The sequence below is a fragment of the Antechinus flavipes genome, chromosome 4, assembly GCF_016432865.1.
Source record: "Antechinus flavipes isolate AdamAnt ecotype Samford, QLD, Australia chromosome 4, AdamAnt_v2, whole genome shotgun sequence".
Lineage (NCBI taxonomy): Eukaryota > Metazoa > Chordata > Mammalia > Dasyuromorphia > Dasyuridae > Antechinus > Antechinus flavipes.
Window position 1 is genome coordinate 131,015,564 of NC_067401.1, and position 12,778 is coordinate 131,028,341.

The 12,778-nt window shown below is 33.9% G+C and overlaps 1 protein-coding gene across 8 annotated transcripts in view; it reads right to left on the bottom strand.

Moving 5' to 3' along the window:
* Window positions 1-12,778, bottom strand: part of ATP6V0A1 (ATPase H+ transporting V0 subunit a1) — a 62,802-nt gene that overhangs the window by 31,588 nt on the left and 18,436 nt on the right. For all 8 annotated transcript variants that reach the window (XM_051994402.1, XM_051994404.1, XM_051994403.1 and 5 more), the window contains exons 7-10: window positions 12,371-12,497; window positions 10,524-10,606; window positions 9,442-9,535; window positions 5,575-5,787 (exon numbers count right to left, since the gene is read on the bottom strand). In XM_051994402.1, coding sequence (XP_051850362.1) covers window positions 5,575-5,787; window positions 9,442-9,535; window positions 10,524-10,606; window positions 12,371-12,497 — 517 coding nt within the window. The remainder of the gene's footprint in view (window positions 1-5,574; window positions 5,788-9,441; window positions 9,536-10,523; window positions 10,607-12,370; window positions 12,498-12,778) is intronic.

Genomic DNA, 12,778 nt, shown 5'->3' on the forward strand with positions numbered 1-12,778 from the left:
AAAAAAGAAAAATAACTCTTATAACATTTATATTAATAACTAATAATAACTCTCCACTGTTTATTGAACAACAGTCTAAAATTCTAGCTTTACATTCAAAACCCTCTACAATCTAAGTTGAACCCCCTTTTCCAGCCTTATCTTGCCCTACTTACTTCCTATTCCCATATACATTACCTGATATTTCCTGAATACCTATTGAACTTTCCTGCCTCCCTGGTTTTGCTCATGTTGTTCCCTTTGTCTGGAATGAAATCTCCATATACTAGACTCTTATCATCCTCCAAGACCCTGCTGAAATGCTAGCTCTTTTCCCACTTTGCTAGAACAGTTAGTCTGGAATACTCATTGCATTCATCACTTAGCACACTGTGTTGCGATTTACATATGTATAAACTGTAAACTCTTTGGGGATTAGTACTGTTTTGTCCCTCTCTGTATTCCTCAAAGAATCAGCTGACTACTGTGTTTAGGATAATTAAATTACTTTTCATTTATGGCAGATAAGAATGGCTTAAGCTGAGGTACATCTTAGATTAGGAGTGGTGAGAGAGGAAGTTTGGAATTATTTTAATAATTATTTTAAATAATAAAATAAAATAAGCTTAGAATCAATGGCAAAAGAATCTGAAAGGGAAGTCAGTCCAGGAGGGGGGATGTGGATGCTGTTAAGATTGAAATTCTGAATTCAATAAAAAGAAAAAGTAAGATATGGCTGAATATGGGGTTCATCATTCAGATTTTAAAATGGCATTTACAAGATATGAAGGCAATAACAGAAAACTGAGAACATATAAAAGAAGTACAAGGTTATAATAGTGTCACAAAAGTTAAAGTTTAATATGAAATAAGGATAGTGTTAAATTCTGAATATAACACAAAAGGACTTTTTTTTTTTTTATTAGAATGAGGGCAAGAGGAAGAACAACAGTGAAAAAAGGTCGTTGCTTCTGGATTGAAGGAAAGGATGATGACAGAGTTAGAATATTACTTAACGCTTCTCCTTTCCTTTTGTGTTCTGGAGGAAACAAAAACTATTACTAGGAAGCCGAGACCTAAGGAAAGTGATGACACGTTAAAAGCACTTAACTGTTCTCAATATGTCTAAGCCTTCTGGTCTAGGTAAATAATATCCTAGGGCAGGGTTAACAAACTATGGTCCAGAGCCAAATCCAGTCTACTGCCATCTGCAGAGCTAAGAATGATTTTTCTTTCTTAAGTAAAACAAAATTTTATTCAAAAATATAAAGACATTTTTAGCTCTAAAGCAAATTTAGTTTGCCAACCTTTCTCTTAGAAAAAAATACTCCATTATGAATGATCTGTCATCAATGATCCCTAAGAAATTCTGGTGAATTTAGAGAGGTGCCACAAAACTAGAGATAAACCAATGTTCAAATGTTTTTTAGAAGTCCACCTAGAAGATGGACTCTTCACATGTTAGTGACTTCAATTCTTCAAAACAACAACAGAATAGAATATTAAAAGGATGACTTGAAAATATATACCCATTGATGGTGGGATGGCTAAACAAACTGGCATGTGAACACAATGAAATATTATTGTGCTATAATAAATGATGACTATGATGAATAAAAAGAAACTTCAAAGGTTTAAAATCTGGATGGAATGAAATCAAGCAAAGTAAGAAGCAGCAGGAAAACTATATACATAATAATTACAACAATGTAAATGGAAAAAACAGCAATAAAACTACTTTTTTATACAGGTGATAAGACTATGGATATGGAACACTGCATTTGATGCCAGATTTTTAAAAATATATTAGTTTTGTTAAATTCTTCCCACTTTCTTTCTACATCTTTATTAAGAGAGATAGCTCTCTGGGAGGTGGAGGGTACACAATGTGAAATATAAATGATATAAAAACAAAATGTAACAACACTTTTATCTAAAAATAAAACTGCTATGTAAGCACTTGTAAAGAGAACAAGGAACCAATATAGGTCCATTAGGAACAAGCCAGGTTAAACTTACCCCAAACTTCACATTTTTTAACTTAAAAAAAATTTTTTTTCAAATGTCAACGAAGATGGCCTAGCTGTGCCAGACCTAAAGCTACATTATAAAGCAGTGGTCATCAAAACCATTTGATATTGGCTAAGAAATAGAGTAGTCAATCAGTGGAATAGGTTAGGTTCACAGGTCAAAATAGACAATGACTATAGTAATCTAGTGTTTGACAAACCTAAAACCCCCAGATTTTGAGATTAAAAACTCACTATTTGAGAAAAACTACTAGGAAAATTGGAAACTAGTTATGACAGAAACTAGGCATTGGCCCACACCTTATGTCATATACCAAGATAAGGTCGAAATGGGTTCATGATTTAGACATAAAGAGTGATATTATAAGCAAATTAAAAGTAAAAACACAGTCTATCTCTCAGATCTGTGGAGAAGAAAGGAATTTGTGGCCAAAGAAGAACTGGAGTTCGTTACTGAACACAAAATAGATAATTTTTATTATATTAAGTTAAAAAGTTTTAATACAAACAAAACTAATGCAGCCAAAAACAGAAGGGAAGCAATAAACCGGGAAAACATTTTTACATTCAAAAGTTTTGATAAAGGCCTCATTTCTAAAATATATAGAGAATTGACTCAAATTTACAAGATTTCAAGCCATTCTCCAATTGATAAATGGGCAAAAGACATGAACAGACAATTTTCAGATGAAGAAATTGAAACCATTTCTAGTTATATGAAAAGGTGCTCTAAATCACTATTGATCAGAGAAATGAAAATTAAGACAACTCTGAGATAGCTCTACACACACCTCAGATTGTTTAAAAATGACAGGAAAAGATATAACGAATGTTGCAGGGGATGTGGGGAAACTGGGACACATACATTGTTGGTGGAGTTGTGAATTGATTCAAATATTCAGGAGAACAATGTATGTTTTTTTGCTGAAGCAACTGGGGTTAAGTGACTTGCCCAGGGTCACACAGCTTGGAAGTGTTAAGTGTCTGAGGTTTGACTCATTTTAACTCAGGTCCTCCTGACTTCAGGGCTGGTGCTCTATCCACTGCACCACCTAGCTGCCCCTTGTACAATTTGGAACTACGTCCAAGGGGCTATCAAACTGTGCATACCCTTTGACCCAGTAGTGCAGGGGTCCTCAAACTTTTTAAATAGGGGGCCAGTTCACTGTCCCGCTATAGTAAAAACAAAAACTTTGTTTTGTGGGCCTTTAAATAAAGAAATTTCATAGTCCTGGGTGAGGGGGATAAACGTCCTCAGCTGCCTCATCTGGCCCACGGGCCGTAGTTTGAGTACCCCTGCAGTAGTGTTTCTACTGGGATTATTTCCCAAAGAGATCTTAAAGGAGGGAAAGGGACCCACATGTGCAAAAATGTTTGTGGCAGCCCTCTTTGTAGTGGCAAGAAACTGGAAACTGAATGGATGCCCATCAATTGGGGAATGGGAATAAGTTATAGTATATGATTGTTATGGAACATTATTGTTCTATAAGATCACCAGGATGATTTTAGAAAGGGCTGGGGAGACTTACATGAATTGATGCTATGTGAAGTAAACAGAACCAGAAGATCATTGTACAAGGCAACAAGATTATACAATGATCAATTCTGATGGATGTGGCTCTTCACAACAATGAGATGATTCAGGCCATTCTAATGATCTTATGATCTTAAGATGAAGAGAGCCATCTACACCCAGAGAAGAACCGTGGAAACTGAGTATGGGTCACAAAACAGCATTTTCATGCTTTTCGTAATTGTTTGCTTGCATTTTTATTTTTTTCTCATTTTTTTCCCTTTTTGATTTGATTTTTTCTTGTGCAAGATAATTGTATAAATGTGTAAACCATATATTGGATTTACCATATATTTTTACCATGTTTAACATATATTAGATTACTTGCTATCTAGAGGATGGGATACAGGAAGGGGAGAAAAATTGGAACACAAGGTTTTACAAAGTTTAATGTTGAAAAATTATCCATGCATATGTTTGGAAAATAAAAAGCTTCAATTAAAAAAAAATACTAAAATTTTTTTCTTTTGATTATGATTCCCTTGACTTACATCAATATGAATGAACATTTCCTATACCAAGCAGAAAAGAAAAAGATAATTGAAGATGAAATAGTGAATGTCTACTACATAAACCTTGTTTTTTATCTATTTCAAATTTAATATAATAATCCTAAAACTGTGTTGCTAATTTGTGTCTCCTTCTGAATTGATTCTATTCTGTTCTCTTTCTTTTTTAATGATTCCTTGAAGGTCTTTTTAGTTTAGTTATTACTACTCTCCTCTTATACACTTTCCTCCCTCCTTCCAATTTGTCATACCAACAGACACTCTAGTAATGAATTTAGTTCAACTGATCTTCAGACAAAAGAAATATACATGCATATATGCATACATACAAAACCACAGAATGCATTGGTATTTAAATACTTCAGAGTTTTGCATATGCAAGAGATAACATACTTCACTGCTATAATCATTGAGAACCCAGGGTCCCCTCCACCCTAGAATGAGGTATGAAGATAAGATTATAATTAATATCATTAATAGAAGTCTAATGAAGAGAAGGAGGACAGTTTCACTGTACTCCTTGACTGGCCATATCTGGAGGACTGTGACCATTCTTGACAGTGTATTATAGGAAAAATATAGGCAAACTGAAACAGGGTCCAGAAGCAAACCTCTGTGATGCTGAGAGAACTCAAAAATTAGTAAAAGAAATTGGGAATGTTTAAAATGGGAAAAAGAATTGAGGAAGTGAAAAAGAACATAGGTTTCCAAATAAGTGATGAATTATCATATGAAAGAGAAGCTATTTATTCTGCAAGGCTCTAAAATGCAGAATTAGATAGAAGCAAGAAAAGTTACAAAGTGAAAGCTGTCAGCTCAATAAAAAGGGAAAACAATTTCCTAACAATTAGAATTGTTCCAAAATATGATGGGACCAGCCAGAGGTAATAATTCAATCTAATAAGCATTTAGTAAATAAAAACTATATGTATGGTACTGTGATATATACTTGGACATACAAAGACAAAACTGAAAAATAATTACTCCTGTCAAAGGGTTTATATTCTACTAGTGGGCATGTAATTAGACAAATAAACATATGATAATCAATGAAGAGAAAATAAACAATTTGGGACAAAGGGTGGGAAATCAAGACAGATTTTTTTAGGGCATCTATGCTTTGAAGAATGCTAGGAATTCCTAGGAACTGAAGTAAAAGGGGGCACACTCCAGACTCTCTCTCTCTTTCTGGAGAAAGAGTTTCTTAAAACCACGTGTTTTCAACCAGAGGGTGTTATAGCCACTTGTCAGGGATATTTCAGGTAAGAGGACCAGAACTTTCTTCTCAGGAGAGAGGGCCTCCTCCTAAGCCCCTTCAACTCTAAGATTCTATGATTCTAGCTTTATCTTTGAAGAGTCTTTAGGGGATAAAGATAAAATAAAAGATATTAAAACATTCTGAAAGACTATCATGAAAATACAAAGAATCAAAACCACTACTTTTGCGGAGTTTGTGGGAATGTCTTGGCTCCACACTACTCACCGTGCCTCTCCTCAGAGCAAACTGGATGGAATCTAGGTCAGTGACAGGGCACCAGACCTCAGCAATTAGACACTTCTGGGTCACATCAATGTTGCACAGGTTAAGGGTATGGTAGATGGCCTTCATCTTCCGAACTTTGATGAACCAGACACGGATGTTTTTAGCAGCTGCCTGGAGGACCCTCTGCCTGTGATCTTCTGTTTGGTTTAGAACCTTGCATAAAAAGCAGGAACAAGTGAGGTTTGAAGACAAAATGATGATTTATATCTCATAAAGTAACTGACAGATAAGCACAGGTCTGGATTTTCTTAATGGTTGGCTAGTTTCCATCTTTTTCTCTAGCTGAAATAGGTTTTCCTTAGTCAAAGCAGCAGAGAATTATTCCCCAATTAAGAACCAGTTTGTTGATTTTCATTTAATGGATTTTTTTTCTCTGTGATTAAGTTAAAAAGATAGTAATTTCTTGGGATTGGTTAAAAAAAAATTGATTTTTCATTTGTTATCTGAGATTTGTAACTCAGGATTACAAAATGCCATAAAAAGTTTTATGACACAGGGACAATAATTTGAAAAACTGAAAAACAATTAAAACCATACTTCTGAGTAGGGAGTTGAAGAATTCTTTGGGAAAACCTACTTATCTACCTATGTATCAGAACACGTCTCCCCAGCTCTTTCTAAAATTATCCTTTTTTTTTTTTTTTGGCTTTATAATAACTTTTTATTGATAGAACCCATGCCAGGGTAATTTTTTACAGCATTATCCCTTGCACTCACTTCTGTTCCGATTTTTCCCCTCCCTCCACCCCCTCCCCCAGATGGCAAGTAGTCCTATACATGTTGAATAGATTACAGTATATCCTAGATACAATATATGTGTGCAGAACCGAACAGTTTTCTTGTTGCACAGGGAGAATTGGATTCAGAAGGTATGAATAACCCGGGAAGAAAAACAAAAATGCAAGCAGTTTATATTCATAAAATTATCCTTCTGATTAGAAGAAACAAGATCTATTTTGACTATTCTCCATTATAAGACCTAAGTAATACTCAGAGGGACTATATAAGATATGTGTCTGGAATATCCCATGCCCCTATAATCATGAGTTTATAGTCATCTGTTTGCCCTTTTGTCCAGTATCATTGAAAAAAGTTCCAACTGTTACCCTTTGTGAGCCAGTGCAGATTTCTCTTTAAGAGATTCCACTACAAAGATTTAAAAAAAAAAAAGTGTGATACAGCAACAAGAACAAGATTATGCAACAATCAATTCTGACGGACATGGCCCTTTTCAACAATGAGACGATTCAGGCCAGTTCCAATGGTCTTGTGATGGAGAGAGCCATCTGCACCCAGAGAGAGGATTGTGGGAATTGACTGTGAATCACAACATAGTATTTCCACCTTTTTTGTTGTTTGCTTGCATATTGTTTTCTTTCTCATTTTTTCCCTTTTTGATCTTATTTTTCTTGTGCAGCATGACAAATGTGGAAATATTTTTAGAAGAACTGCACATGTTTAATCTAACTTGGATTACCTGCTGTCTAGGAGAGGGGTAAGGAGAGTAGAGGGAGGGAGAAAAATATAGAACATAAAGTTTTGCAAGGGTATATATGTTGAAAACCATCTCTGCATGTATTTTGAAAAATAAAAAGCTATCATGAAAATAAATGAAAGTCTCAAACAGGATCATCAAAGCCCTGATACCACTTATATGACCTTAGACCTGTCAGTTTAACGTCCCTGGGCCACCTAAGGACAAGGTAGCCTTTAAGTTGCTTCTATCTCTGGATCTATGACTGGATGATTACCATATTTCTATGGTAAATCTTAAAGTATTTCTGTATTTCTGAAGTAGGGAATGAGATAAAATGCTACATGGAGAGACACAGACTTGCAGTCTCTCTTCCCCTCCTCAAGGAAGCAAAATTATTCTCCAAGGAAGCCAAAGATAAAAAAGGTCCCACATATACCCAAATATTTATAGCAACACTTTTTGTTTTATAGCAAGATACTATTATTTGAGGAATGGTTAATTAAACTGTGGAACATAAATATAACAGAATATTATAAGAAATAATGAATACAATGACTACAAAGAAGGAACTTATACAAAGCAATGCAAAATGTAATAACAGAACTAGAAAACCAATACACACATCATTTACAACAATATAAATTAAAATAACAACAAAATATGTGAAACTAAATGCTGTGAAATTATAATGACCAGGCATGGCCAGAAAGACAACAGAGAATGTATCCCAATGTAGGCAACACTATGGATACAAAAATCTTATGAATTTGTACTTGGCTGTGATTAATTATGCTGAGTTATTTTTGTTTTTCTTTTTTCGATTCTTTATTAAAAGGGATGGCTGGGGGGCGGAATATATTGGGAAACATAGGTGGAGTTAAGATAAAAGATATCAACATAAAATTCTTAAAAATGTTTTTTTTTAAAGACTGTCTTGGAGTAGGGTTAGTAAGTTTTAGAGAAAACCAAAGCTTAACGAACCCTTAGAACTCAGGAGAGTTTTATGCTCTCAAACTAGAATTTGATCAAAATTATTCTCTAACCATTTGATTCTTGCTTAGTTCACAATTACTATTTAGAGTAGCACCTGAAATGATGCTAAATAAACTTAAATGGCAATATCCAGGCTTGCCTTCCTAAACATGACATAAGCATTCATCTCTATTCTTAAATTTTATTTCTATCATCAGCATGTCTGCATCAAATTCCTGCCCTATGAATGAAAGTTTCAGATGAAATAGTACAGGCCCCAAAACTAGATGTATCAACAAATCAATTAATCACCAACCAAAAAAACTCAACTTGTTTTCCCCAGCCTTGATGGCATGGTGGATAGGAGTTGATAGGAGAAATCAAATTCAGGGAAGAAAGGAATTGAGGAGAGAGAGAGAAGAGAGGATCTGAGATCAAAGTGAACATCACTCTTAGCAGTTCTTATCATTGCTAGGAATATGAATAATTTTTGAGAATATATTTTTTGAATATTTTTGTTATGATTTAACAATGAAGCCAAGAAAATAAAGCATTCTTAATCTTTTTTGTATCATGGCTGAGTGGTAAAGCCTTTAGACTTTCCTTTATCAATCCACAAGCACTTACCAAGTGCCTAACGTGTGGAGATACTGGTAAATGATAGATAGAAAGCCAAAAAATAGCCCTTGGTCTCAGAATAATGTTTTTCAAAACAAAAATTATATAGGATTACCAAGAGAAATCAATTATAATGAAATACAATAATCACAATATTTAAAAAAACAAATTGCAGATATCAAGGTAAGAATGTTTATTATCTAACTCCTTTCAGCACTGTACAAAACCACAAGCTTACTCTTTATTCCTCCATTGTCTATGTACACAATCATAATTCTCTTCTGAGAAACTAAAATAACTGCAAATTCATTCTATTAAACATTCAAAATTCAATGCTTATACCATTTGTCTGTAGCAGCTGCTTTTTGATTGTGTATTAATAGGGGGATAAAAACTCAGTTTGTTCATGCATTGGAAGTTCATGCACATAGTTTTAGGCAAAAAAAAAAAAAAAAAAAAAAACCCTAGACATCTAGCCAATGCTATCTCTTTCAACAGTGGTTAATATATGTATATATTTTTGGTTCCAACCATGAAACCCTTTCCTAAATTAATCTTGCTGGGAAACAATAAATATAATTATCTCTGTTATGTTTATTGTTTCCCAACAAGATCAATTGACAAGAGACAGTTCATTCATGAGCATTTACTTGTGGGAACTTTGGACATGCAATGCACTCAATAAATGATTAGTATTACAAGGAAGAAGAATAGTTATAAAGACTTTATCTGTGTTATACCATTTGGAGGTCATCAATCCTGGTGTTAACTCCAGAAGCCATTTCCTTCCTCTCCTGTGGTGTCTCAGGGCAGGGATAGAGTGAAGCTCGAAACCTGGAATGCATAGGGACTAGCTGAATAATAGAGATATAATCAAACTAAGTCATCTGAGAAAATGAATTAAGCTACCCAAAGGACTGAAAAAGCCTCAGCTTAGATGCAAGTGATGGATTCAGCTCGATGACTCTGGAGTCCCAGACAGAGCTAATAAATATAGTATGGGATTCAAATCAAGATCTTTGACTTCAAGGCAGGCCTCCTATTCTAATGTAATCTTTCTCTAATTATTTCTTACTGTCAATTTTTATTTGGTGAGCAAAAAGGAATTTAATAGTAGCAAAATTATAAGAAAGTCTAGATTTTAGCTTGAATTATTACCACTATTCTGCTTTTGCAGCTATAAAATTCTTTTGGTCTAAAAAAAGAAAAATAAAGGAAAAAGATTTTTTAAAAATGACAGAGTTTGATAGATTGGAAGAGTCTTGGTCTTGGAGTCAGAAAGATGATCTGGGTTCAAATCTCAATGCCAATACTTATTAATGTGAACCTGGACAAGTCATTTAACATTTTATAACCTCAATTTCCTTATTTTTAAAATTGAAATTTTATTTAATTTCATAGGAAACTTAAGAAGAAAGTTAAGATACACATTTTAAAGTACTATAAAAATCCAAGTTATGATTTAAGTGAAGAGTCATTGGAGTAACTGAAGCAGGAATGCTATTTCAGAAAACTCAAAGAAATGATACATCCCTACTTAAAACATCCCTACAGCATTACATAGTCTTTTTTTTTTTTTTAATTTTTATTTAATAATTACTTTATATTGACACTCGTTTCTGTTCCAATTTTTTTTTTCCCTCCCTCCCTCCACCCCTTCCCCTAGATGGCAAGCAGTCCTTTATATGTTGGATATAGCATTACATAGTCTTAACCAAAGGAAAACTCCCAGGTACAGGCAAGTCAAAAGAATTACTATTTCATTAATTTTCAAGCTGACACTAAAGAAGTTTTAATACTTCCTCTGAGTAATTTCTCTTACCCTTCACAGATTTTCTTGACTCTGTTTTTCAACTGATCACCTTGGAAGAAAATGATAAATACAGACTTGTGCACGTAGTCTCCCTAGAATAAAACAAATCAAGATTTCAAAGCTTTAATTGCTAATATAAGCTTCTAGATAAATAAGTTTCTTTGGTAAGTAAGAAACAATAAGCTTCCTAGCTCCTTCATTTACTCAAGAAGGGTAGCAACTATGTTTGTTAATCATCTCTTGCACCCTTAACAACTTTAGTGAAGAAACATCATTCCCTTTAATTTTTATTTTAGTGAATCCTTTTCATTTATCTTTATATTGCAGAAGAATGTAGGTCTTTAAGTTAGTCTAGGATAGGCAGGGAGAATTACTAATCAGATCATTTGCCAATTCAACTCAAACACTTTACCTGTCTGTGTGTTGAAAAAGAAAAAGAGAGAAATTAATTTCTGCTCATAGTTTAGTTTCAGATGAGAGACACTGAAGAACTATATTGTATAAAGCCACTGAGAAGTTATGAAATGTGTGACTGTAAATCAACGAAACCTGAATTCACAAATAAGACATAAAGGTCTTAAATAATCAGGTTACACTCTAAGTATGAAGACTAGAGAAAATCCAGAAATAAGGTAAGCAGAAACTGAGGAAAGCCCAAGAGTGCTTTAACTCTTTTGAGTTCCCCAAGGATATATTAAGACTACATTCTTTGGACAGCTGCTCTGGTACAAATATCCAGAACCCTTTCCTGTATTTGTTGATAAAATATTTTTCTTCCCTGCCAAAGGAAACTTGGCTTAATGTTCCTGAGAATAGTTAAATACTAGGTGTGACCTTAAACTCAGCATGAAATGTTTCTAAAACTCACTAATGGTCTTCAGTGTGGTGGCATATAGCCTTTATGAACCATCTCTGTCACCATAACCATAAGCATGGTACAGAAAATAAGTTGCATAAGCATTTGAGTCATTTTCAGCTTAAATGTTACAAGTCTGAAACTTCAACAAAATCAAAATTTGTCTTCTTCAGAAGAACAAAGATCAATGATTTAATAAATGTCATACTAAGTAGGAGCAGAAAGATTTTATCAGTAAAATAAAGAATCATAGGTGTTTTAAATAGTAGCTTATTGATTATTGACTATTCATTGATGTATTTTTTCCCCTTATGCATTTAACTTATTTCACTTGTAATACCAGAAATACAGTTCTATCATCCTAGTTGAGATTTGTATTTTGAACTTATATCAAATGCAAGACAAAAACTATCTCAAAATACATTAAAGAAAATTATTCAATTTCCCAACCAATTTATTTGAGAAAGTGAGAGACAAAAAAGAAGTCTTCATTAACTGAACAAAAAATTTGAACTCTAAACAACTGAAACTATTAACTTTATGAGCTTAGAGTCATAATAGTCCTCTTCCCTTTCTTTTGGAGTTTCTTATAAAAATCAATTTAATAGAAACAGAAGCACAATTATCAATAAATTTGCATTAGTGTATAATAATAACATGCTACCAAATTAAAATTCTTCTTTTTGTTGATTTTTTTGCAAAAAGGCAAATTGCTTCAGGTCCCAGATCAGTAACAGAAAATGTATGGAGCTACATCTGAAATTATAAATAATTTAAAAAATTTATTTCCAATTGAAATACCTCTGTAGTCATATCCAAGCCTCAAACCTTTTAAATACCATATGTGTGATGGAAATTACAGGGAGATAGGCTGTCTTGTAGTTCATATTGAAAATAAAAGAATAAAGATCTCTTCTTTGAGATGGTCCAAGTGTTCTGTTATCATTCTGGGCCCCCTTTATAGAATGTTACTCCACAGGATACAATTTCCTTGTCTTACAGTCACAGGATCCTCCAAGGGGTTTTCAATTTCAGCTTGACGGAGGAATACGTTTCCCCGGCACACTCTCCACAGCATACGCTCAAATGTAGGGAGGCGCTCCCGGTTAATCACACCAGCCACAAAGCTATGGAAAAAAAGGAGGAAACAAACCCAAACAAATAGATTAAGAACACTATTGCATCTTGTAGGATGGGTAGCTTTTAAATAATTCAGCAGCTAAAAGAAAACCCCTGGGATCAGACAAGACTTATATAAGTAAGAAAGCTGCCCAAGTCTGATTTCTGGAATCACCCACTACAGGAACCAGAAAGGGGCCGTCAATGTAGCAAATACATGAAATGAACCAGAGACGATTCAGTAATGTTTCTCCACAGATTCAGAATGGAGCACCATTCTTGCAACAAG